General features: G+C 37.3%; 1 protein-coding gene, 1 long non-coding RNA gene and 2 other non-coding genes across 6 annotated transcripts in view; 2 read left to right on the plus strand and 2 right to left on the minus strand.

The window, feature by feature from the left end:
* Positions 1–9,244: 9,244 nt before the first annotated feature.
* Positions 9,245–9,869, plus strand: LOC110677769. The gene is made up of 2 exons (XR_002501181.1): positions 9,245–9,568; positions 9,638–9,869. It is a non-coding gene; the product is annotated as an uncharacterized LOC110677769 (long non-coding RNA).
* Positions 9,870–13,287: 3,418 nt separating this feature from the next.
* The window catches only part of LOC5563582 (WD and tetratricopeptide repeats protein 1), a 29,925-nt gene continuing 17,650 nt past the window's right edge, over positions 13,288–25,562 (plus strand). The window contains exons 1-2 of one of the 3 annotated variants that reach the window (XM_021849149.1): positions 13,288–13,426; positions 13,807–14,530. In XM_021849149.1, coding sequence (XP_021704841.1) covers positions 13,832–14,530 — 699 coding nt within the window. In that variant the 5' untranslated portion in view covers positions 13,288–13,426; positions 13,807–13,831. Of the gene's footprint in view, positions 13,427–13,613; positions 13,760–13,806; positions 14,531–25,562 lie in introns of those variants that run through there. The other 2 variants (XM_021849150.1, XM_021849151.1) reach the window with 2 other exon arrangements.
* On the minus strand, positions 14,581–14,652 carry Trnad-guc. The gene has a single exon. It is a non-coding gene; the product is annotated as a tRNA-Asp (tRNA).
* On the minus strand, positions 23,043–23,113 carry Trnag-gcc. The gene has a single exon. It is a non-coding gene; the product is annotated as a tRNA-Gly (tRNA).

Genomic DNA, 25,562 nt, shown 5'->3' on the forward strand with positions numbered 1-25,562 from the left:
TTCTTTCGGTGTCGATTCTCATAATCAGATGAACAATTATCACGATGATAACATTTCGCATCACAAGTTTCCAACCAATATCGATGCGCGGGATAGATGGCTAAATGCCATTGCGAACGCGGATTAAACCACTGATGAGTAAACCAAACCATACCAGCTTTGCGCAGTTTTAGTCTTGTTTGGCGCATTTTGTACCATTTTCACTCAAACGGAAGGTAAACATTAAAAAAATACATGAGTGTGCGTGAGAATTTCAATTGGAGTATAAATTTATGCTCCCGATAAGACGGCACAACAAGACCTGTCAAATACCATAGTGAAAAACTATGATGCCATCCCTCTGATTTTTATACAATATAATGATGTATCCAATATAATCACGGAGAAAAATCAGCACAGTTTGAAACAACCAAAATGTTTGTTGTTTTTCAAACTTGTATTTTAGTTGTTTCAAACTATTGTTTTGTTGTTTTAAAACTATGTCAATAGTTTGGAACAAACTAAATGTTTGGGTGATTCTAACTCGAAATATTTGTCAAGTCAACAAAAAATATGTTTGCTCCAAACTAAGATTTTTCGTTATTTCTATCTAAAATACAGTTTCTTTTTACCAAATTTTAATTTGTTCAGAGCTGTGATATTCAAACTACAATTCTAGTTTACTTCAACAAAAATACTATGTTGAAGTAAATTGATAACTTGTTTAAAGAAAACACAAACCAAACAACGATTAGTTCTATCCTAAAATATAGTATGAACAGAGCCCACTTTCATTAGCTTTATTCACCATGCTTTTTCGATTTGTTCAAGCATTTCGTGTTCTGCTCCGAAATAAGAAAAAAATCTAGTTCAAGGAAAAACCAACATTTTGCCCTCATGTAAGTAGTTTTTAGTTCGCATGCCAAAACTGAATTTGATAACAAAAAATAATAATTTATCGTAGGTTTCAAGTTCCGGAACCGAATAAAGATGAAGAAGGCTTGCGACATCAATTTGGGGTTGAAACACGTTCAAATGTCGGCAAATTCGTATTATCAAGAATCGCTAGGTGGGTTGTATATTTTGTTTTATGTTTCTACTTTTTTCGATTACATTTCAGATGAAAACAGAATCTCCGATAAAGGTCACTGGGGCGTAACACATCATATTTTTCATGTAAACATTTCATCGAATCAGATTTTAACATAAATTCCAATTCAAAAATAAAATTATCAAGGCGATCCAAATTTGCGTAATTATTTACAGATAAAAAAAAAACAGAAAATGCAGGGAACGCTTTCTAACGAAAATGTCCATTGTTTGATTCAAACAAAAATGTTGGTTGATTCAAACAAAATTGTTAGTTGATACAATCCAAATATTGGTTAATCCAAAATAATCGATTTGGTTGAAACAACAAATATTTTGGTTTGTTTCAGGAGCTGTCAAATTGAAACAACAAATGGGATGGTTGTTACAAACAAATAATGGTTGAATTTAACTAGACGGCCCCTAAACCATTTACCTAAGATTTTAGTTTGCTTCAACAAACATGGGAAGTAAAAGCAAACTAACTTTTTGTTTGTGCAAAATTCAATGTAAATTGTTGGTTGAAATAAACTAAAGTTTGTTTGTCTTTACCAATATTTTTTCTCCGTGATGATGGGGCCCAGATAGCCGTAGCGGTAAACGCGCAGCTATTCAGCATGACCATGCTGAGGGTCGTGGGTTCGAATCCCGCTGGTCGAGGATCTTTTCGTAACGGAAATTTTCTCGATTCCCAGGGCATAGAGCATCTTCGTACCTGCCACACGATATACACATGCAAAAATGGTCAATCGGCAAAGAAAGCTCTCAGTTAATAACCGTGGAAGTGCTCATAAGAACACTAATCTGAGAAACAGGCTTCGTCCCAGTTGGGACATAATGCTAGAAAGAAGAAGAAGAATGATGTATCCAGCTTTCCATATTTTTTTAAGAATCTGCGTCACAGCTTACCTCTTGGAGCTACCTCAAAATAAATAGGTACATTTCTGCACATTAAAATGATTCGCTCTTTTTTAAATCAAATCTAAAAAAATGTACAAATGACATGCTTAATTTTGCAAAATATAGTGGTGCACTAGAGTGATGCAAAATTTGAAGTTTTCGCTCCCCTATACTTTGCATTATGGTAAATAGCATTCTTCCGAAATTTGAAATGATTTGGAAGAAATTTGATTGTGCACACGCCATTTGAAGTTTATGTGGAGATTACTATAGAAAACGACAAACTTTTGTGATCAGCCCTTTATTTCTTTTTCATAATATTTAGCATAAGCATAAGCATTGATGACAGTACAAATCGTAGTTGCTACTCCGTGATTGACAGGAGTAATTAAAATTTCACAGGGAACCAACAGAAGTAGCTTGGGAGTAGGATACCATCTTCAATGTACAATTTTGAGGACTCCAAACTTATCAATAAACTGCTTCGCGTTGGAAAATGGGTTAACCAACGTGCGAAGTTTGATTTTTGACCAACTTCGCCGCGTCGCAACTCGATTCTCAATAGTGCGCATAATGCACACGGTGGAGGGCATAGATGTGCACTATAGCGAAGCGACTCGCGACACGGCGAAGTTTATCAGAAATCGAACTTCGCACGTTGGTTCACCCATTTTTAGTCGCGAAGCAGTATATCAATAAAGGCGCCGGCCACATCCGTACGTTCATCCGGGAAGGGAAGGAATCTTAATGTGACGTCCATTAGGCCGGAACAAATTTGAAATTTTACTTTTGTCACCCCCCCCCTTCAAATTTTTCAAAATGTCAGAAGGGGGAAATAAATAAAATGTTTTATTGTCAGTGTTGGTTTTCATTATCTGTCGTGTTTTTTTCTAGTTTTAAATCTGTTTATTATTGTTAACAGGCTTGTGGTTTTTCTTGAACGTTCACAAAATAGAATACTTTACTTTCCATGAATTATCAATTATTCTATAAACCTTCAAATAACTGAATAAACCTTCAAGGAACTCAATTATCTGAATACCGTAATCCGGGGTATCATTGATCAGCGGGGTAACATTGATCGGAATTGCTCATCTCGTAATAAGTTGGTATCATCATTTAATAATGAAACATTTCCAAAACATGAATGTTGCTTCTCTTTCTTATATATATGAGCTATTGAAAATTAGAATTTTTGCAAAAATTGCGTTAACTTTACGCGTAAGTTTGTCATGTTTGCGAAACAATGATTTCAATGGTCAAGGATGACACCACCGAAAATTCATGTCTCACATAAGTTCTGCAAGCGATATGAGCAAGGGAAATGCGGTTCTCACTAAAAATGGCATCGCCAAAAACGATTCCGCTGTCAAAACTTTTATAAGTATGTTCAATTAGACAACATTAACGAATTACTTTTAAAAATGTAGAATTCCCTTAGGAAATTGCCTACCTTTAGGCGTATTCCGCTGTTCGAGGTGTTTTTAATTTTGAAATAACTCAAAAAGTAAATGCGATGTAAGCGTTTGGACATCATATTCGGCTTCAGGGGCCATGATTTAAGTAAGTAACGACATTTTCAATATTACCGAACGTTGTTTATATGGATGATCAATGTTACCCCATATCAGCTAAATGAAAAAATCACATAAAACATTTTTGTAAACATGCTTAAATCCTCCAAAAAACAAATTACAGTATATAGTCACGAGCTATGGTTGGCAGTACTTGTTTTAAAAATATAAAACTCAGAAAATTTGCATTTTTGAATTAAATATTTAAGAAATATCCTAAAAACTGATCAATGTTACCCGGGATTACGGTACATCTTTTCCCCGGGGAATTATTTTTTTTTCTGGACGTATAAATATTGAAATCATCATTACCTTGTTTTCATTATGTTGTGTAAATGTTATGAATGACTCTATTAAGGCTCAAGAATCAATCATTCAATCATCAGCAATCATCAAAAATTAAAAACCAGTTTTTTCGTTAAAATTTCAACCAATCATTACGAAAATCTATCATAGTATTTCAGACAGCAAGTGCAATGCAATGATACATTTTCTCGAACATTGCTTCAATTTTGAGCAAAAAAACTGGTTTTGAAATTTTGTAAAACGATGATGGTTATTTTCCTCTTAATATTCAAACTGAATGTAGAAACATTGCCATCAAGTTGCTTTCCTTCCTACGCCCACTTGTGCCTTGTTTCTTGCAAGCATTAACGAATGTAAGATATTGTGTCACATTCGCTAATGTTTGCAAAGAACATGGCACAAGTGGGCGTAGAAATGCAATATACTTCACAGTGCCAGTTTTATTCAAATCTAGTGAAATATTTTCACAACAAGAAGGATAAAACATACATGTTATATCAAGTTAAAACAATCTAAGTTTAATTTCATGTTCTAAGTGCAACATTTTCGCAGTGTTCTTAAGATTGTAACTAGTTGATACACAATTTAAAAGTTGTTCTTGTTGATTTTATCAATTTAGTATTTTCTCTCACTAAAACTCAAGATTATGGGTGAAAACCCTTTAGCTTTTTGTTATGAAAATTCTAGTTATGAAAAATGTTATACGATCAGTTTGATTGAGGGGTATACACTGCAAAAAAATGATAAATTTACCTGAATTTCCATTTTATTATTTATTGTCCCCCCCCCTCAACACATGTTGATGGAAAGTGACAAAAGAAGATTTCAAGATTTGTTCCGGCCTTACTACTAGAAATCGAGATCACCTCTGCATTTCCATGGTTTTCACAGGAAGGACTTTTGTTAGTGTAAGGGATCATAAGCTACATGCTCAGTATTCACCTTGGTAATTGATGCGATTCATGTAGCCTCGCTTGATTTATATATGTTATCTATCGGTGTGTCGACAATTGTAATGTCTAGTTGTGTAAAGGTTATTTTTGGCAATTGCGATAAATATATATAAGAATATGTACGAGTAGCTCATTTTTTAAACAGGAGTAGAGGCTAATGCCGAAACTTACAGTGTCGATCCATCCATAGTTTGTTTAACAGTTAAATAAATGAAACAATGCCATGATACAGATTTGTATTTGCACAAGTATGAAACAAACTCACCGGTTGATAATCCATCGTAAACGGAAGTCACAATTTCGGCATCAGTACGCAAAAGCTGGGAACCAGAAAAAAAACGCATTTCACTTAGACGACGCGAAAAACGAATCCGCTTGCTTCGGCTTCACAAATCTCACTCTATTTCTGCTATTCCTTGGGATTCCGATTGAAATTTCAGTGGTATTCGCAAGGATTCGCTTGTATTTCAGTCAGATTCGCAACAATAGCAGTTGGCCAAGAAGCCGTGGTATAAAGGGTTGAACATGAGTCGAGATTTTATCAAGGTAATGTGTCGGCTGATGTCCAACCACTACTCTTTGGGATCGCACCTCTATCGAATAGGGCTCTCAGACAATAACCGTTGCGGTTGTGGTGCAGGATACAGAGACATCAATCATGTGGTGTGGTACTGTTCCGAATACGGCATTGCCAGATCCGATTTATGTGAATCCCTCAGGGCCCGAGGGAAACCAGATAAGGAAGACATTGGAGATGTTCTGGGTAGGCTGGATCTCGAATTTATGATGCTCATTTACAAATTTTTAAAGCAAATTGATGTTCTTGTTTGATTTCCTACTTTGGTTGTTCAGTCCACCTCGTCCTCCATTTGGTCTTCGTCTGTCCGCCTTGTGTTCTTGGAATACGTTTGTTTGTTCCGTTACAGGTCGTCATGTCCACTCTACGGTTGACCTGCAGCAACAACGCGAAACACTACATAACGCTGCTGAACGTCAACGAGCATCCCCTAAATCCTATCCTTCCCCGATAATTTTTGTACTCCCTAATCTCGACCAAACCGCGAGTTTTACGGTCCCCCAAAACTAATATAGAACGTTAAGAAACAAATGTGATTTTGTAAAAAAAAAATCAAATGAATTCGGCTCCGTTATGCCTAATGGCGCTTGAGCCTAAGAAATAAATGAATAAGTAGAAAAAAAAAATAGCAGTTGGAATCCCAAGGATTCCAGTTGGAATCTCGAGGATTCCAGTCGGAGGATTCTATTATTGTTGCGAATCTGACTGAAATAGGTCCCATTCACAAATTTCATAACGCTGAAGGGGGTGGGTGGGTGTCCTCGTACGGCTCATACGAAGTTTATAAAACATTCAAACAAAAAGTGTTACGCGGGGGTAGGTGGGTATTTTTTGCGTTATTTCCGTTGCGTTGCGAATCCCAAGGATTTCGGTAAAATTTTTAATACTTCTTGTAGGATTTGAAGGATTCCAGTCGAATTTACCAGGATTCCAGTCGAATTTACCAGGATTCCAATCAAATTAGCATGGATTCCAGTCGAATTCATAAATAAATAAATTTCTGATGGAATTCCGCACACGAAAATATATATACCAGCAGAATTCCAAAAAATCATAATCTAAAATGATCATCATTATTTTGACAACCCAATTTGATGATGACCTTAAAACCAACGACCGGCACGGAAGCGAGTTACTAAATATGGTAATGACCTGAGAGAGACTCGCGAAGAGGAAAAATATCAACGTCATATGCAGCCCAGATTCGGCTGTCACGAAACTTCAAATGCAGCCCGTCGTTTTTATGGCTAAAAAAGTGAAAAGTATTGCATTCAAAATAAACTATTATTAAAAACCTCAATCAGCGGAGCAGTTTTTTCAAATATTCTGATCAATCTAAACACAAGACTAGTTATTTATAATGTCTGCTATGTTTGCTGACATAAAATTTTACTCAATATGCCGTTTATGCTTCGTTGTGATGCAAACGCAACAGTTTTTTTTTGCTGAGATGGTCATGTGAGAGCTTGAACGGCTTGCGCAAGATTGATATAAACACTGAGTGGAATAAGAAAAAACTCAGCAATTGCAGAAAAAGAAGACCGTTTCCGCGAGTCTCGTCTCAGGTAATGACCGGGGTGAGAATGAGTGACTAAACTACCCGGATAAAAAATACAATTCAATTTGAAAATACAATACGATGCATTGTTCATGTATTGTCCTGATTAGCAATTCGTGTATTGTTGTACAATACAAAAACAATTCAATAAACTGTATTTATTAGTGGTGAAAAGTATAGAATTTGTATTTTGTATAGATTGTCCCCCAACTTACCAGATATTCGTGCCAACAGTAGCAAAATAATTTTAACTCCTATAGAAGTAAAGATATTTACCATGGTTGCATTCGTCGTTACAGCTAATGTCAAGTGACTTCTACAAAACTACTTATTTTTACTTTTTGAATATTTTCCACCAACATTTCTTGCATTCTGAACTTGTTTTGTTTACTTCTTTTAGCCAAGCTATACAGGAAAAAGCAACAGTTGTTTTACGCGAAAATAGGAATTTGACCAAAATTGTAAGGTATAAAACCAATAAAAAACAATACAGTGCTCTGTTACAATATATTATATTGTTTTTAAATTCTATCCCGCATAGAAAAATACATTTCGCAATGTGGTTATGACTGTAATCATAATTTAAGCCATACTGTAGCTTTTTGTGTTATTGTTCACAATCAGTACCACCATTAGTTTTGCTAGATGTTTTACTGTATAAGACATTGACATAACAATACCACGTACAGTGAGTGTATGATAAACAGTTGTTTAATTGTTTGTAACTGTCCATCTCTGTGTGCTTTCTTCAAAAGGGCGATATTGACATCAACGTTGAATTGAGTAATCGAAGAATGAAATTTACCCAATGAAAATCAATTCTCTATTTCTTATGGTGTGCATTCTTGATCCGCATTATCATTCACCATATTGAATAGCAGTAGTTCTATAAGTTTAACAATACCCAAATAATTTACTTTGATTTTGTACATTTAATTTAAAGAAAATAAAATTGCGCCTTTTAATAAACATGATTTGTGATTGCGCCCTTGAAATATTTCGCCTTCTGTCAAATTTCGAATCCAATTTCGCCCGTCTGGCGAGTCCAATTGGAATGTCAGCTGTCAATTGAGCCTGTTTGTTTTGACTTTCTGTTGTTAGTAGATTCAATTGCGCCCTTCTGCACGCATTAGTATTTTCGGTGTTATCAGTGATTTAACAATCAAAAATAATGCTGTTCACTGATATTATCACGTCTCTTGCTGCTTCAGAAGATCTGACCCTGCTACAGGTAAGAAAATCGTCACTGTAAAAAGCATCAAACCTGTTTATATTGTCGACGACACTAATCTTTCCAGCTAGGGTAATTGGATTCTGGCCGAACGTTGTTCTTTTGGTGTTTTGGTTTAATAATTAACCATTATGTTTCGATTCATCAGCGATTAGCAGAGTGCGGTAAGTAAATATATTACTATTTGATTGTTTAAAATGTGTGCAGCTGAAAATCTGATACTGGTAAAAGAGTACGGGTTATCATTGCATCGATTTGATGACTTCGATGATGACGAACTTTTAACCTCCTTATGACAAGTGCAATGCAAACACCAGGTGTATTCAAGCAGCCCTCCCTCTACTTGACTTGTATTAGCATAAAGAAGCTGCAGAAATGTGTAGGTGGTAAACATGTAGACTATCGTATGACGGTAGCCTTCTCTCCGTCTGTTCCCTAAGTTAGCATGTGTTTTGGGGTCTTTTAAGCAATGCTAATAGTGGTATGCACATTAACTATCATTAACAAACTACTGACATCAATTATGAGTAAATTTAAACGCAAAATTGGGGCAATTTTATGAAACGCTCAAAATTGAAATGAGATGTTAGATTAGCCCTTTTGTCACCATATATTGGGTGTGCGGGAAAATGGGTGCAATAGCACTGTAAGAAATAGCAAACCAAATTTCAATTACGACTATTTGTTTTTGTGTTTTATTTAATGAAAAATCAAGTAAATTTACGATTTTTCAGCTTTTTATGAAACTATGTAGCGAACTGATGCTAGTAAAGCTTTAAGCTCGATTTGTTTACTTTTGTTAGATTCGCCCATTTGAAAAAAGTTGCCAGATCTATCTGAAGCTCAACTGTTAATAACATTAAAAATTGTATTAGAACAGTTTCACAAAAGGGTAACAGTTTGGTGAATTGTCCATATTTTGTTCCATACAGTGCACGGGCAAAGCTAAAAAAGCGCGGTGTCACAAAGACAATAAAAAAAATATATTGTTTCACTGTGAATCAACCATACCTGGTAAGTTGAAACTTCGATAACGGAAAAGTGATTACATAGGTGTTGGTGAGATCGGTTTCAAGCTCGTGAGAAAAGATTGTTTGTGTCAAGTTGCTGGTAAAAATTCAACAGAGAAGGAGTTTTAGACGTATTTTTATGAAAAGTGTTTTTTTTTTCGGAGTTTTGGTCTGCTTTCAATCAAGCCTGTGACCGTGTGTAACCGTGTGGGGTTTTAGGCTGCACCTATCATTGGCATCAGCGTTTCGCATCCGGAACAAGGACCAGTTTTGTCAATTCCGCATATCCTCCAGACTGGTATTCGCTGTCTCCTGCTGCAAGTCGAGCAGCAAGCGGTCCGTATAACACAAGGCGACGCATAACAAAAATTTCAACTGCACTATCCTAACAGTAAGTTTTGGTACGATTATACTAAAGTATTTGCCCAATTAATAACATGTTCCTTTACACCCTCTCCAGCTCAACTTGTTTCTCCAGCCACTGCGGACGATGTGCTTTCGGATGCTGTTCGTTATTGATTGCTTCTCCCAAAAAACGACCGGTATGCCGGCTAGAAAAAAGGAAAACCCGGAAGAAAGCTGCAGGTATCCCTATAACGTGGTCACAGGATGTCGGAAATGATCGCTCTCATCGGGGATCTTCCTGAATTGAATTGTTTAGTTGCGTTATGATTGTTCAGAGTGCTATTTGATCCAAAGTTGAGCATCAAAACGGAAAACCGATTGCTGTATGGCCGGATTGTACTGTGTAATTTCATATTGTGTGATATTAAAAACTATCACTTTTAATGTATATTTGGCGTTTGTTTCTTTTTTATTGTATTTATTGTTTAATGCAACAAATAGTGCATGTGGTCTGAATGAAATTAAGATTGTAACAACTACAACCAAGTAATTTTATAATTATCGTTATTATCTGTCATTTTATAAGTATCATTATAAATAACCTACAAGATCAATATTGATGAAGCTGTATCTGTTGCAATCGAAGAAATATTATTCTACTTTTATATTATTGCTTCTTTTTATTTATTCATTATTTTTTGTTTTATGGTCAAAACATATTAGTACAATAAAGCAAAGCATCAAAATACTATAACGCACCATAAACCAATAATTACATGTACATTACTTATTTTTACTCGAACGAAACAGTCCAACCATTCTAAACCTATTTGGTGTACAGTGAATTGGACTGAAAATGGACAGTATTTCGACCATTTAAAAAACTGTAAACGAAAAATTTTGTTCGAGAAAATCGACGGTTTTTTATGGTGACATAACTTAACCGCCTATTCCCCACATTGTAATTTTCCCAATTACCGTTTACCAAACTGTAAAACCCGTTCGGGGTACGGTCGTTTTATTGTTACTTTGGATGTTTTATGGAATTGTGTAGATACTATCGAAAATGGTTGGAGATGTTCTGGGAAATTGTGTCAATATGGTTCATAATTATGCGGGATATTCAAACAACCCGCATAATTCTGAACCGTACGCTTACTGTTTGCAAAACTGTTTACAACCATTTGCGACAATATTTGGATGTTTTCGTATAACAGAAAAAATAACAATAAACTCACCCTTTCACGAACGGTTTTAACAGTTTGGTGAATTGTGATTGGGAAAACTACAATATGGGAAATAGGCGGTTAAGTTATGTAACCATTCAAAAACGCTGATTTTCCCGAACAAAATTTTATGTTCACAGTTTGTGTAATTGTCGATTTACTGTCCATTTTTGGTCCAATCCACTTTAAAGCAAACAGTCTTGATACAGGTTAACTATAAATTTGAAAGAAAGCGAAGAACGTATGTGTAATTGTTGATTTACGGTAATTTGAAGTATTTCAACCCTTTGTTTCACTGTTCTGTTATAATTATACCATTATGGAAGCATTCATAAATTCTCGAAAACTTATTCTAACAGACTCAAGTCAAAAAAGTATACAAACTTACTTTATCGATTCTACGTGTTTCGCAGACGAAATTCTACACGTTGCGCTCTGAACCAACTCGATTTTTCACTTTTAAAACGTTTAATTTCCGGATTTACAAAACGACGAAAGTAAGATTCTCAACTTTCGCAACCTAACCACTACTTTCGCCGCCCCGCTGTATGGAGAGACAAAGTGACTTAACCACGAATCAAAACAAAACACTACTTGAGCCGATTTTACACTGGTAGAAAAACGTCGAAAGTAACTGAATAAATCGGCTTATCATTTTGTAATATTTTTTTTGTGGGAAATAACAGGAACTCCCTAGTTTTTGAACGCGAGTTTAATGTATGCAAAATTTAAGCGATGTTCACGGCGAAAAAAAATTTAAAAAGTTGATTAATTTTAAAACAGTTTTAAAAGACAGGTTGTGATTCTTTTGAATTAATTTTCTCAAAACCATATGAAAGTTACTTACGTCGATTTGAAAAAGTAATCGAGAATTATCCATATAAGAAATAATGAAACAAATAACGATGCGTTGAAGAAACTTACTTCAATTAGATCGACTACAGATCCAATTTTAAGTAAATTTACATCACACACACTTGTTTCATTTGTTCTTGTTTAATAAAAAAGGGTTTTTTTTAATCCTTTCTTGACCCATAACGTAGTTGGAAGAAAACAATTAACTTTTAAAATTATGTTACAATTTTTATTTAGCACATTTTCATTAAACAATTATACAAACCAATATTTGATGGTTTCACAGCATTCTATAAAATCCACAAGACTTGTTCATATTGCCACCTCTTCCCCTAATGGAACTTAGTAAAATCGAGACAAATTTATGTAAAAAGTATTTTGAAATCATACACATCGTCTGGAGAACCACATTACTTCCGTTCCGTGAGATATGCTTCTCATAAACGTGTAATTCGTACCGAACCCTTTTTATTTTCTTCCGGCGGCATGATTCATTTCCAAACACTCGATTCTTCAGTTCACTTCCCGTTGCAGGTAGCATAACCCGTTTCATCATCTTGCGGGGATGTCACTATCGGCCACAATGCGGAACGGATCTTAACGGAAGCAACGAGAGTTTTCTTCGCTAGTTTCAAAACCTCACTCTGAATTGTTGAAATCTGGATTAGAAAAAAAAAACAAACAAAAAAGCGCGACGGTTTGCAGCAATGCGATGAAAATTTGCATGTATGGATCGGTTACAAATACCAACATGCAAAACAATTTGCCAAACTGTTGAATTTAGGTATCATATGGTTTAATCGGAATTGGCACAGTGCATCTGTATACTGATGCGCGCTCACAAATACATTGGACACAATAATGCGTGTAACTGTTTGCCAAACTGTTGAAAAAAGGTAAAATATAGTGAAATATCCCTGTGTTAGTTTGAAGCGGAAAAATTATCACACACAATATGGCAAAATGTGATGATACAATTTCACTGTATTTCATGAGCATTCATCCTCAAATTGTTTAACATTATTTGGACACTGAAACAAATTGTTACTGTTCGGTATGAAGTACGAAAATCATTTCATACAGTAATAAGCTTTTAGTTCCATATTGTTCAACATAAAAGTAATTATTTGTGGTACACTAACCTTTACCGATAAAATAAACATACTGTTTGGAATGTAAAGCAAACTATATTTTTCTATGCGGGAAGAATGATGTTGCTTCGACATTCAATTACAATACGCTGTATTGTATCCAATACGTTATATTGTACATTAATGGTTTATTCCATTCACTGAATGATACGTTTTTATCGGGTAAAATGACAGCTCTCTGGGCAGCGTTGCCAACTTTCCAGATTTGTCTGGAATATTCCAGATTTTTGTGGCCCCATTTTTCAAAAATCTGGATGATCCAGATAAAATTTGAAGTGAATTTGTAAGGTTTTGTAAATAATTTGTAAGGTTCTCCATAAACAACAGTAGCGATCCAGACTTTTCCAGACAAATTTTCAAAATCTTCCAGGTTTTTCAAAAATTGACTTGGCATCCCTGTCTCTGGGTGATCATTTTACTCACCCGAATAGTCGCCCCCGTTAAAGATGCTCTTACAGATTGGTTGTATCCTTTCCCCTTCACAGCAATCATCAGCCATCAAAGAAACAACAATGATTGTAATGATGACAGAATGTTGGAACAAAATCGAAGCAAAAGCAAAAAAAAAAAAGTATTTTGCAGTGAGTAGTGAATTCCGGAGAATTTTTTATAATTATTAGTGGAAATTACCTCAAAATAAGGCGTTGGGAAAGTTTAAATAAAACATTTATTGTAAGTAGTTATTATTCTGTTATTTTCAACTGTGGCTCGTAAAAATTAACGTTTATTTTTACGATTTAAAACAATCCAGTTTAGTGGGTAGCTGTTTTTCTCTCGAAGTGAATGAATGAAAATCTTTAAGCCGAGAAAACGTAAAAGAAATACGAAAAACATCAGGACTAACATAAGTCATTGCTATTGCTATTTTACTGATAAGCGTGAAAATAACACAAAGAGAACTAAATATGTTTAGGACAGATTGTAGGGTAATGGAACAGCTGGAGTGGAGAAGATGAAATTGGTGTTATTTTTACGCAATAACTTGTTTTGATCAAGATGTGCAAGGTGATTTGGATGATTTCCTAGAATAGTGTACAACTTTCTCGTTTCAGGAAACTGTCCAAAAACCTCCGCGCTATGAAGCGGAAATTCAACTATCCGAACGTGACGAATGTGGCGCAGATTCTGCTGGACCGGAATTACAGCGATATTGAGCATATTGTCAAAAATCGTTTGAAAACGGCCCCGCAGTTTATCGACAAGATTGAATTGGAGGCCGAACTGAAAGGACACAATGGTTGCGTTAATTGCTTGGAGTGGAGCACCAATGGGCGCATTCTGGCTTCCGCTTCCGACGACTTCCACGTCATGCTGTGGGATCCTTTTACTCACAAGCAGATTCTGGATTTGGTCACTCCACACGATGGGAACATATTCTCGGTGAAGTTCCTGCCGAAGCAAAACGATTCGATTGTGTTGACCGGGGCCGGCGATTGTAAAATGTATGTCTTTGACATCAACCGAGGAAACGATGTCCCCATTCGGAAGTGCACTTGCCACAGCCAACGGATAAAGCGTCTGGCCACGACTCCCAAGCTCACGCAAATCTTCTGGTCCGCGGCGGAGGATGGCCGAGTTCTGCAGCATGATATGCGGACGACTCACACATGCCGGGCCAACGATGCCAATGTCCTGATCAATCTGAAGAATCACATCAACGAGATGCCGGAGGTGAAGTGCATTGCGATCAATCCGCACCGGCCGGAACAGATGGCGATCGGGGCGAACGATTGCTACGCCAGAATCTACGATCGACGGATGTTGTCGCTGATGAAGGTAGGTGATTGATGTGGGTTTGGTGGGCGGGGGTGGTAAAAAGGTGAATCCTCCCCGACGGGGAATCGAACCCCGGTCTCCCGCGTGACAGGCGGGGATACTGACCTCTATACTATCGAGGATGTGTAGCGACTTGGTTGAGTGCTATCGTGGTGACGATTTGACGCTTGCGTATTAATTAGTCTGTGCGTGAAGCGTTCGGGCGGCGTGATGATAAGAATGTGCGAATCTAATAATAACACTTGCGTTTGGTTAGGATTAGTGGTGTTGTGTCGCGCTTTGCTGTTTACTTCTTAAAGCTGTCATTAAAAGTATTTATAATACATAAGGTACCGTGGGGCAAGTGGGTAATGGAATTCGCATAGTTGAGATTCTTCAAATTCTATTGACTTCAAATTGAAACAAATGAGGTCGTGTATATTGTTTAGCTTGACTCCAATCAAATATAAGCAGTATGCTGAAATTATTTTTTATGTGAAATTCAAGAAAAAAAAATACAGAAAAAGTTTTTGAAAAATGTCTCCGTACTTTTCACTTGGCAAGTAAAAAGTTTATCATTTTGAACAATAAATTCAAAAACTAACATTTGTTAAGGCGTTCCAATGAACAATGACATAAGTATCATGTAAACAAAGAACATTTTAATCCTGTCACTTGAATTTCCTTCTGTTCAGTTATGCTTGTTGAAATGACTCGACAACATTATAACTGCAACATTTCCAATGTTACTTCTTACATCATTGGACAGCAATTGCATTTCTGCTCTGTAGAATTTCAACCGCTCGTTATTGTTCATAAGAAAGTCGGATATGACGTCGGATAACACTTCGAGAGAAATCAAACGGAATCCTTCAATAAAGTATTTAAAATCTGTTAGACCTATTCCCCATTTTTATGTTATGAATTAGCTTTACATAGACATTTCACGAGATTTCCATGTGTTTTCTTATAGTGGAACTTTTCAATTAAAGTCTTCCTTTTAATCGGCTGTCTGAAATAGACATATTAATATCGTAATGTTTGGCAACCTCATTTAGAGAAGTTTCATGATTTGGCCATGATAATAGCTTTTCAAGCTTTGAGTATAATGTTTCTTGAATTATAAGCATGTTCTGTTGTTCTATGATAATTGCGAACGTTGTTTACTTATAGCTACCTAAAGAGAAAACACAAATTCAATCTCTAATGAAAAACTTTTCACTTGCCCCACGTGAGTAGGAAATTGACGGTGTTTTAATTTAGTTATTTTTAGGTCTACGTCGAATTAATTCTAAAACTTTTTTTATTGCAGTTTGAAACTTCAGAGTGTACAACTTAGAAGTAATACAGAAAATTGTTTTCCGTGTCGTACATTCACACTCATTCGCCAAGCTCTACAGCAATACACAATCAATTTTAAAATAAATAGTGTTGCCGCCATCTCAAACACGTCCGTTTACCTCAAAATCTATCCAAAGAATCCTCTTCAGATTAGCAACAAACTCGGAGCAGCATTCTAACCTCGTCCTTTCTCTCTTTAACTAGAGAACCACATTATGTGAACATATTATGTCGATATTCCTTCAACGTCAGCCGTTTCCATCTTCCCACATCTGTCTTTCGTTATGTCGACTATCAGTGATGCCAAATACTTCTGAATAGACCGTAATAAATGCACCAAAATTGTTTAACCGATGGCATTTTTAATATTTATATTTCTATTACTGGCCTCGTTCTATATACTACATTCCGTAACTTTTTTCCACTGAAAATATTAAAATAAGATTGCTCGCCGCCAACTTGTTACGGAGTGATATTTGTCAGGTTAACAATCTTTCGCTCTATTATGCAATAATGGCTGAAAAAGGAATCTCTTACCTATCGTAATGTTCTGAACGGCCTCAAAGGTTTACGCATGAGTTTAAAACGTTAATTCACATATTCAGTAAAATATACCAATTATTTTCACTTACCCCATTTACCCACTTGCCCCGCGGTACCTTATGCAAAGGTTGGTCCGAAAATTTTTAAGAGGGAGGAAACAAAAGTCAAAGTTAAATTTCTGTCGGCATAATTGGCTCAAAATTTTTGCATGGCTTTTGCTCTAGCATGTGATTGGAAATTCGATTGCAACTTAACTAACAACATAAATCCAAAAAACTTAATAATGACCACGTGGACGTTAATGGAAATCTCCAAATATTTGGGATTAGGTTTTAACCCCCATCGAATGTAGTTTGAAAGTCAAACTTATTTGTTTTTATTGAAATTATTTCAATTTCTAACTTACTTTAAGATGGGAAGGTAAATATCAATGGAAGTAGTATTTTCAAATAATCTTTTTGTCAATGTTATTCCATGATTTTTTGCATTTGTTAAAATTGGAAACCGTCGATTCCAAAGCACTCTGTACTAAATTGTACTATTTGTGAAAAAAAAATTCATGAAAAAGTGCAGATTGGTACAAATTTTTGACCAAAAAATTTTCAAAAAATCTGTCCCTTTCCAGATAAATCTGTACTTGTGGCAACACTAGTTTGAGTATATCCCTAAAATTTAAACTTATATGGTTGAAAGCTCTACGATCCATTCGTGTGATTCTAGCTTTTGTATGAAAATTCAACAATTGGCGCAAAAAATCTTGCTATAAGAAATAACTCGTTTCTAACAATGGTATCTACTATTCAGTCAATCTAACTCCAGCTTGATTTTCTCAAAACTTACGAGTAGGAAGTAAGCATTTTGAAACATTGCATTTTTCACCGAATTTGTAACGCTTGTAATCCACTACAGCAACGTAGGGTAAATTGCCAGTTTTTATTGCACGGTTAAAGAACCAGCGTCAGTAATTTGGCTGTCAAATCTGTCAGAATCCCTAAAACTTAAAGTTGATGAATTTCGCTCAAAAGTAGAAAATATATTCGACAATCAGATTTCCCATCGATTTGTGTGCTTTTTAATTGATTTGATTGACTTTTTTCCACATTCATAAACCCTAGTCATATCCCAATTGTTGCACACTTCCAGAACATTCGCATCGTATAGGATATAATATTGCACACTTTGAGCCTAATTATTGCACACATCTTTAATTTTGCTTTTTGCGTGGAGTTGTGTAGTGTAATTGGAGATGGTGTGATACAACATTCCAAACAAAAAATTAGCGAATTACGATGAGTTTGCATGACCATTCGATGAAATAATATTTTTATCAAATAAAAACTTGCCAGTAGGAGTGCAAAACTGCATTTTGTTCTGTCAGTTGTGTTTATATTCTGTAACAATGGGCATTGCATACTGCGCTAATTATTGAACGTTTTAAAATTTACAAAGGGATGGTACACATATTATGTCACGCTAAATTTAAACCTCCCCCTTGGCACACTTTTTGTAAGAGTTCTTCAAAAATATTGTAAGGCTTGTCACGCTTAGCTTGACCACCTTAACACCTAAGAATTACTTTAACATTAAGAATCACTTGTAGGAGACTCCGATTTGAATAAATCATCTGAAAAAATCACAATTATCTTGATAAAACCTCGCCAACAACATTTTCGCCAATTCACTCGGTTCACGGCCACTTCTCTCCATCCTCGACTGCGACCCACGCTCTCCAGGTCCTGGTGCACCTGGTCAATCCACCTAGCTCGCTGCGCCCCACGTCTTCTTGTTCCGACCGGATTCGTAGCGTACACCATCTTTACAGGGTTGTTGTCCGACATTCTTGCAACATGCCCTGCCCAGCGTATCCTTCCAGCTTTAGCTACCTTCACGATACTGGGTTCGCCGTAGAGCTAAGCGAGCTCGTGGCTCATCCTTCGCCGCCACACGCCGTTCTCCTGCACGCCGCCGAAGATCGTCCTTAGCACTCGGCGTTCTAAAACCCCAAGAGCTTGCAAGTCCTCCTCGAGCATAGTCCACGTCCCGTCCCATAGAGAACTACCGGTCTTATGAGCGTTTTGTACATCGTGCATTTGGTACGGGGATGAATCTTTCTTGACCGCAGTTTCTTCCGGAGCCCATAGTTAGGCACGACTTCCGCTGATGATGCGCCTTCGTATTTCCCGACAAACGTTGTTGTCAGCCGTCAACAAGGATCGTCCACCACCTCGAATCCCCGTCAATCGCAACACTGCTTCCTAAGCGGGCCCTGTCGCGCTCAGTTTTGCCAACCAGCATGTACTTTGTTTTCGACGCATTCACCACTCTTGTTGCTTCGCGTTTTAGGCGGGTGCACAAATCTGCCACTGTTTCAAATTTTCTCCCAATTATATCCATTTCGTCCGCGAAGCAAACAAATTGTCCGAATCTCGTGAAAATAGTGCCTCGACTGTTAAATCCGGCTCTCCGCATGACACCTTCAAGCGCAATATTGATCAACAGGCACAATAGTCCGTCGCCCTGTCGTAGTCCCCGCCGAAACTCGAACGAACTGGAGTGTTCCCCCGAGATCTTCACGCAGTTTTCGCAGTTCACCGTCCATCGATGCTCTAATCAATCTTGTGAGCTTCCCGGGAAAGTTGTTCTCATCCATGATCTTCCATAGCTCTACATAGTCAATACCGTCGTATGCCGCCTTGAAATTGATGAACAAATGGTGCGTAGGAACCTGGTACTCACGGCATTTCTGGAGGATTTGCCGCACGGAAAAGATCTGGTCCGTTGTCGAGCGGCCGTCGATGAAACCTGCTTGTTAACTTCTCACGAAAACGTTTACTATAGATGATAGACGACGGAAGAGAATCTGGGATAGCACTTTGTAGGCGGCGTTTAGGATAGTGATTGCACGATAATTTTCACACTCCAGTTTGTCGCCCTTTTGTAGATAGGGCATATAACGCCTTGCTTCCACTCCTCCGGTAGTTGTTCCTTTTCCCAGACTATCTGACTATCAGCCGATGCAGACAAGCGGCCAACCTGTCCGGGCCCGTCTTGATGAGTTCGGCTCCGATACCATTCTTGCCAGCGGCCTTGTTGTTCGGCCTTGCTGTTGAATGGCATCCTTAACTTCCCCCATCGTATAGCTGGTTGGTTTCCACTGGCCGCTGTGCTGACGTACCGTAATAGACCATTTCCGTCAGATCTAACCCCCATTTTTTCTATTTTTCTTCGAAAGACAATCATTTTTAACTAATATCTCGCATACTCTGAGATAACGCCCTAAAAGCCATTGGTAACCACGAGCTTAGCTCGTTGTTTCTGAGCAAATGAAGGAATAAGCATCCAAACCAACATCACGGGCAGGTAGATATTGATCCTTTCTTCCCCACAGCGTTATTAAATAACATGAAAATCTATTCAGATGCTCAGTAACAACGAGCTACACACATGGTTACCAATGGCTTTTAGGGCGAGATCAGAAGTTATGCGAGATATTAATGCCTTCAGATTTTGTTTATATGTACTCCTGATTTTCTTACAAATTTTTGAAAACATGGATACTCACCACATTTTGAGAAATAATTCGAGATGCGGCACAGTTTGTTCAACCCTATGGGTATACATCGTGGTAAATTTGGATCCTGCCCCTGCATTGGGATGCTTATTTACATTTGGAAACGTCAAATCAGGTCCACGCTCGGACTGACTGAGATCCCGGTCAGGGCGCCCCAGACAGGAGCGCCAACGGCACTAACCTCAAATAACTAAGTTTGCAGATCTCAACTAAGAATTCTCACCGGCCGGATCTTAATTTTTCTGAAAACTTTGGAATAATATGGAAAACAAGCAATTGTAGAACATTCAGTATGAATTTTTCCACCCTTTATACTAAGTTATAGCCTTGTAAATCGTTTTCCAGCGGGAAATTATAATATTTCCCTCCACAGATTCGAAATTTAAAAAAAAATCTCCAAAAAACTAAACTTTTTTTTCGCCCAACAGTTGCGGTACCGCTATTTTTCATTATGAATGACTTAAGGTATCATAATTTTTTGCTACTCATGCTGACAAATACCTGACCAAACTGTTGGCTGATAGTCCGGAAGATTTGCGCCTTGAGGCAGCAGCAGCCACATTTTGCGCGTCTGCTGCTGTCTCAAATCGAAAATCTTCCGGATCATTCGATCTCGTTGACATGAAACAGAAAGAGATCAGGCATCTGTTCTGTTTGAGTAGCACACTCCTTACGTTGATTAACAGCAGCCACAATGTAGAAGTCGGCATGTATCGTGCCCAGGGTGCGGGAGAAGATGGAAATAATTCTAGCGACGTTGACGGTCATAAAACGATGCTTTGGAGTCCGTAAAGGATGTTTCCGCGGAGATTTCTGTGACCCGGTAGCGAAACCTGCGAAGCACATTATGATGAATGTAAATATAAACAAAAATCATCTGTCATGCCAGCTGATCAAAAATTCACCACAACGTGATGGCAAAATCATAGGGTAAAAAGGGGTCTGCGTTTTTTCGAGGTGAAATAAATTGTAGGGGACCGAGGGGAGAACTAACGTGCCGCCAGTTTTTCCTTGTTTTCTAATAGTTAGAGGCTTCAAAACACATTGGTTCCTTAAAAAAGTTTGTTCAGTAAAATAACAGGAAGCATATGGGCCAATAAAAAAAATGACGGAAATGGTCTATTCGGGGAGAAGTTGATCATTCCCGTACCCACATGTATAGACTGTTATAAGAGCTATGCCACGATTTCAATTATCACAATTTCTGAGTTGTGGCATTACCTTATAGCTACTCTTGATTTTCATAAATTCAGTTTGGCATTCAAGGTAATTATTTCATGGAAAACAGATTTTTTAGGAAATGTTTCATGAACTGTTGAAGGGTTCTTCTCCAAACAATCGACTTTTTCCACGGCTATACAAAGCTACAGTTTTAATAAACTGTATTCCAGAAATGTTTTGTGTATCCAGTTTCGAATTTGTATTGAGGATACAAATTCTTATTTTAGAGAAAAAATGATCTTTTTGCAAGCGGGTTGCTAACTTTGAAGAAAATTGCCTACCTTTAGGCGTTTAATGTGGTGTAATCTGTAATTCACAACTTTCAATTAAAAAATTACCCGATTTATCAATAAGTTGTAAGATTTTTAAATCTTGATTCAGATTCAGATACCCCAAATTAAGTGAATAGCATTCTTCTTTATTTTAGGAAACCTATCGCAGTAATTGATCAACTTCACCCCGGAATGAAAAACACCACTTTTTGATCTCCAAAAATTGTTTTTGTTACTACGATAACAATTCGTCAAAATTTCGTTTGTATAATTCGTTAAACATTCAACCAGTACAGGTTTTAACAATATTTGGATGATAATACATGCATCCCACTAGGAATTATAGCATAGAATCGCTCAAAAGTGATCAACTTCCCCCCAGTTTACGGTAGCCATCGCTTTCGCTGTCCTGACCTTTTGTGCCTGTGTTCTCTGTGCCATTCAGGTGTTCATCGTAGTGCTGTTTCCACCTTTCGATCACCTCGCGTCCGTCCGTCAAGATTCTCCCATCCTTATCCCGGCACATTTCAGCTCGCGGCACGAAGCCTTTGCGGGATGTGTTGAGCTTTTGATAGAACTTCCGCGTTTCTTGAGAAAGGTACAGCAACTCCATCTCTTGGCATTCCACCTCTTCCAGGCGGCGCTTTTTGTCTCGGGATAGGCGGATTTGCTGTTTCAGCTTCAGTCTGTATCGTTCCAAGTTTTGTCGAGTACCATTCTGCAGCATTGCAGCCCGCGCTGCATTCTTCTTCTCTAAAAACTCCTGGCACTCTTCGTCGAACCAATCGTTTCTTGAGCTTCGTTCCACATATCCGACAATGATTTCGGCAGCGTCGTTAATGGCTGCTTTGATTGTCCTCCAGCAGTCCTCGATAGGGGCCCTATCGAGCTCGCCCTCATCCGGCAACATTGCCTCAAGATGCTGCGCGTACGCATTTGCGACATACGGTTATTTCAGTCGCGCTAGATTGTACCGGGGCGGGCGTCGGTACCGTACATCGTTGATGACGGATAGTTTTAGGCGCAGTTTCACCATCACCAGGTAGTGGTCGGAGTCAATGTTAGCGCCACGATAGGTTCTGACGTCGGTTATGTCGGAGAAGTGCCTTTCATCGATCAAAACGTGGTCCATTTGCGATTCTGTCTGCTGATGTGTACCGATACGGGAGGCTGTGCTGCAAATAGGTGCTACGAATGGCCATGTTCTTGGAGGTTTGAAAATCTATGAGTCGTAGGCCGTTCTCGTTCGTCAGTGGGCATTAGGAAAACACGGGTAAATTTGGGTCAGTATCTTTTTGAGTACAATATACATTCCTGAACCAGACATACAATACTCATCAAAGGAAATCTTTTCGTAAATTCCTGGATCAATTTCCTAATAATTCTATTGTGTTTGAGCATTTTAGGAATTCTTAAATTTCTAAGAAATATTTTTTCGGTTTCTTGGGAATTTATGAACACATATTGGGGACAGTTCGTGAAAGACTCCCTGGAAAAACTTTAGGTTGGATTTGTTCATTCAATAATTATGGAAACTCACTGGTTTGTGTTAGTTTTCAAGCTATTTCCAACAAAAGATCGTCTATGCATCGGCCGGGAATCGAACCCGGGCCGCCCGCGTGGCAGGCGAGCATTCTACCACTGAACCACCGATGCAACACACTAGAACTCAGCCGCTCATGATCTTTCCTATACTTTTCAGATACAAAGAGTTTGTGTTGTTTGTTGAAAAATTTTGATCATAAAATAGTTATGAAAACAAAAAAAAAACTTAAAAAGAAACTAGCTTAAGTTGCGATCATGAACAACAAGGAATAACCAAACTGTAAAAGCCCATGAGTTGCTTCCTAAAGTTGAGCATCTGTTACTAGGGTGTGCTTTAAAAATACACAGCGCTAATATTTTTTGTTCCAAGCGCAAACATATCACTATTTGACTAATTTTGCGTGCGGAATCCGTTGACATTTTCTAGCATATTATAGCATGTCAGGTTTTTGAGTACATTCGCTGTTGATAATGCATGTTTGCAATTTATCATCGTAATAGGCTGTTTCACATCACGCCAATCTGTCATGAAACGGCCTACTGTCCTGCACTGAATTATGCAGTGTAGTAATACTCATTACGCGTAGTTAGTAGTTTACGGAACAAGTTGTAGAATGATGATTTTTACAGCACGAGTCGTAAATTTATCCTACGAGGCTTGCCGAGTAGGATAATTACGACGATTGCTGTAGAAATCGAGTTCTGCAACGAGTTACCGTCGATGGGGGTGACAATGGGTCTAGGGGGTGAGATTGGGTCAAAACGGAAAAATATGTTTTGTGAAATATTTCAGCTAATAACGCTGATATTACTAAAATTAATAATTCATATGTTAGGGAACATATTATTACACGTAATTCATAACAATATGCATTTTTAGAAAAAGTAGTTTTTGTTTACTACATCAATAAACTTGCATGTTGAAACTAGATAAAATTTACAACATTAAATTTCTCCTGTACAAAGTATCACGCATGTACTCCAGCCTCTATCGCTGTATTAGTAGAATGTTGAAAGTCTTTTCATTACACATCACAGGTATTTTCCGGATTCTGTTTGATTTTCCCACAAAAAAATCATTTTTTTCGGTACGATGTCTTAAACATTGAAAATGGGGGTGAGATTGGGTCAAGCAAGAACGATAGTAAATGAAATTCCAAGTCCACTTTTTTGACATTTTACGGTGCCGGGTGTTCTCTTTTTTCATTAAGATGTGTTTATTCTTTCTAAATACAGCATCTCTGAAACATCAAACAAGTCTACTTGAGTATTCCGTGCATTGAATAACAATACAACGCATTTTGACAACTTCTCAAACCAGCAACTGTGTTTCGTGCGCAGCAACATCGTAATTTTTTATCAAAAGGGTGTTTTTTTTTCTAAATTTGACTGAAATACTGGGATTATGACGTCAACTTCTGACTGAAATTTATTGATCGTGGAATGTCGCACCGAAATTTAACTATTTGCGAAGGTTTAAAATAATCACTGTTTCAGTACATCTTTGGCGAAACTGAATGGGCTTTATAGCAATAGGGATGAGACTTTGAAGACAATTTGAGGGAAACACCAAGAAAATTTATGTAAACTTGACGATAAATGTTGAGTTTACATATTTTTCTCATAGCTCTTCAATTTTCAGTATAATCGTTCATTTAAGTGGGTTTATCATACTTGTGAAACATCTTAAATATCTTTTTGTCTTGCTTGCATCGTTTTTTATCAATATTTTTCAGTTGTGAATGGTTTTGAAATCATATTCTCAAAAACAAGTTATTTCAATTACAGTGACCCAATGTCACCCCCTCTATGGGGTGAGATTGGGTCATTTTTCATTCACTTGTGGTGCCGCTGTGAATAAATATTTGTCTTTAATTTTTTGAACAGTTGTTAATGTACCATTAAAGTACATACACACCAAATTTGAAGTTTATTGGAGTTAAATTGCGATAGTTATTCAAAAAATAAATCGCACATATCCCTTTTTGACCCATTGTCACCCCCAACGACGGTACGTACAACATTTTTTGCAATTTCGTAGAAGACCACTTGAGGGTATCAGAAATTATATCAGAATGCATTCACCATCATTTTACAATTTCTGAAAAATTGTTGTGTAATGATTCATTACGCAACTCAAAACAGTTGCGTAATGAGAAAGCGCTGCGTAATGAATCATTACAGCACTGGTTTCAGTTGTGTAATGACTATTCCCGCACGGAGTACTTCAGTGCAGGAAAGTAGGCCGTTTCATGACAGATTGGCGTGATGAAAATCAGCCTATTACGATGAGAAATTGCAAAAAAAAAATCATTACACAACATTGTAAAATAATGGTGAATGCATTCTGATATGGTTTCTGGTACCCTCAAGTGGTCTTCTACAAAAATGCAAAAAAATGTTGTACGCAACCCGTTGCAGAACTCGATTTTTTCAGCACTCGTCGTAATTATCCAACTCGGCAAGCCTCGTTAGATAAATTTACGACTCGTGCTGTAAAAATCATCATTCTGCAACTTGTTGCGTAAACTACTATTTAAATCGGTTTCAATTAATTTGT

This window comes from Aedes aegypti, chromosome 3 (genome assembly GCF_002204515.2).
Source record: "Aedes aegypti strain LVP_AGWG chromosome 3, AaegL5.0 Primary Assembly, whole genome shotgun sequence".
Lineage (NCBI taxonomy): Eukaryota > Metazoa > Arthropoda > Insecta > Diptera > Culicidae > Aedes > Aedes aegypti.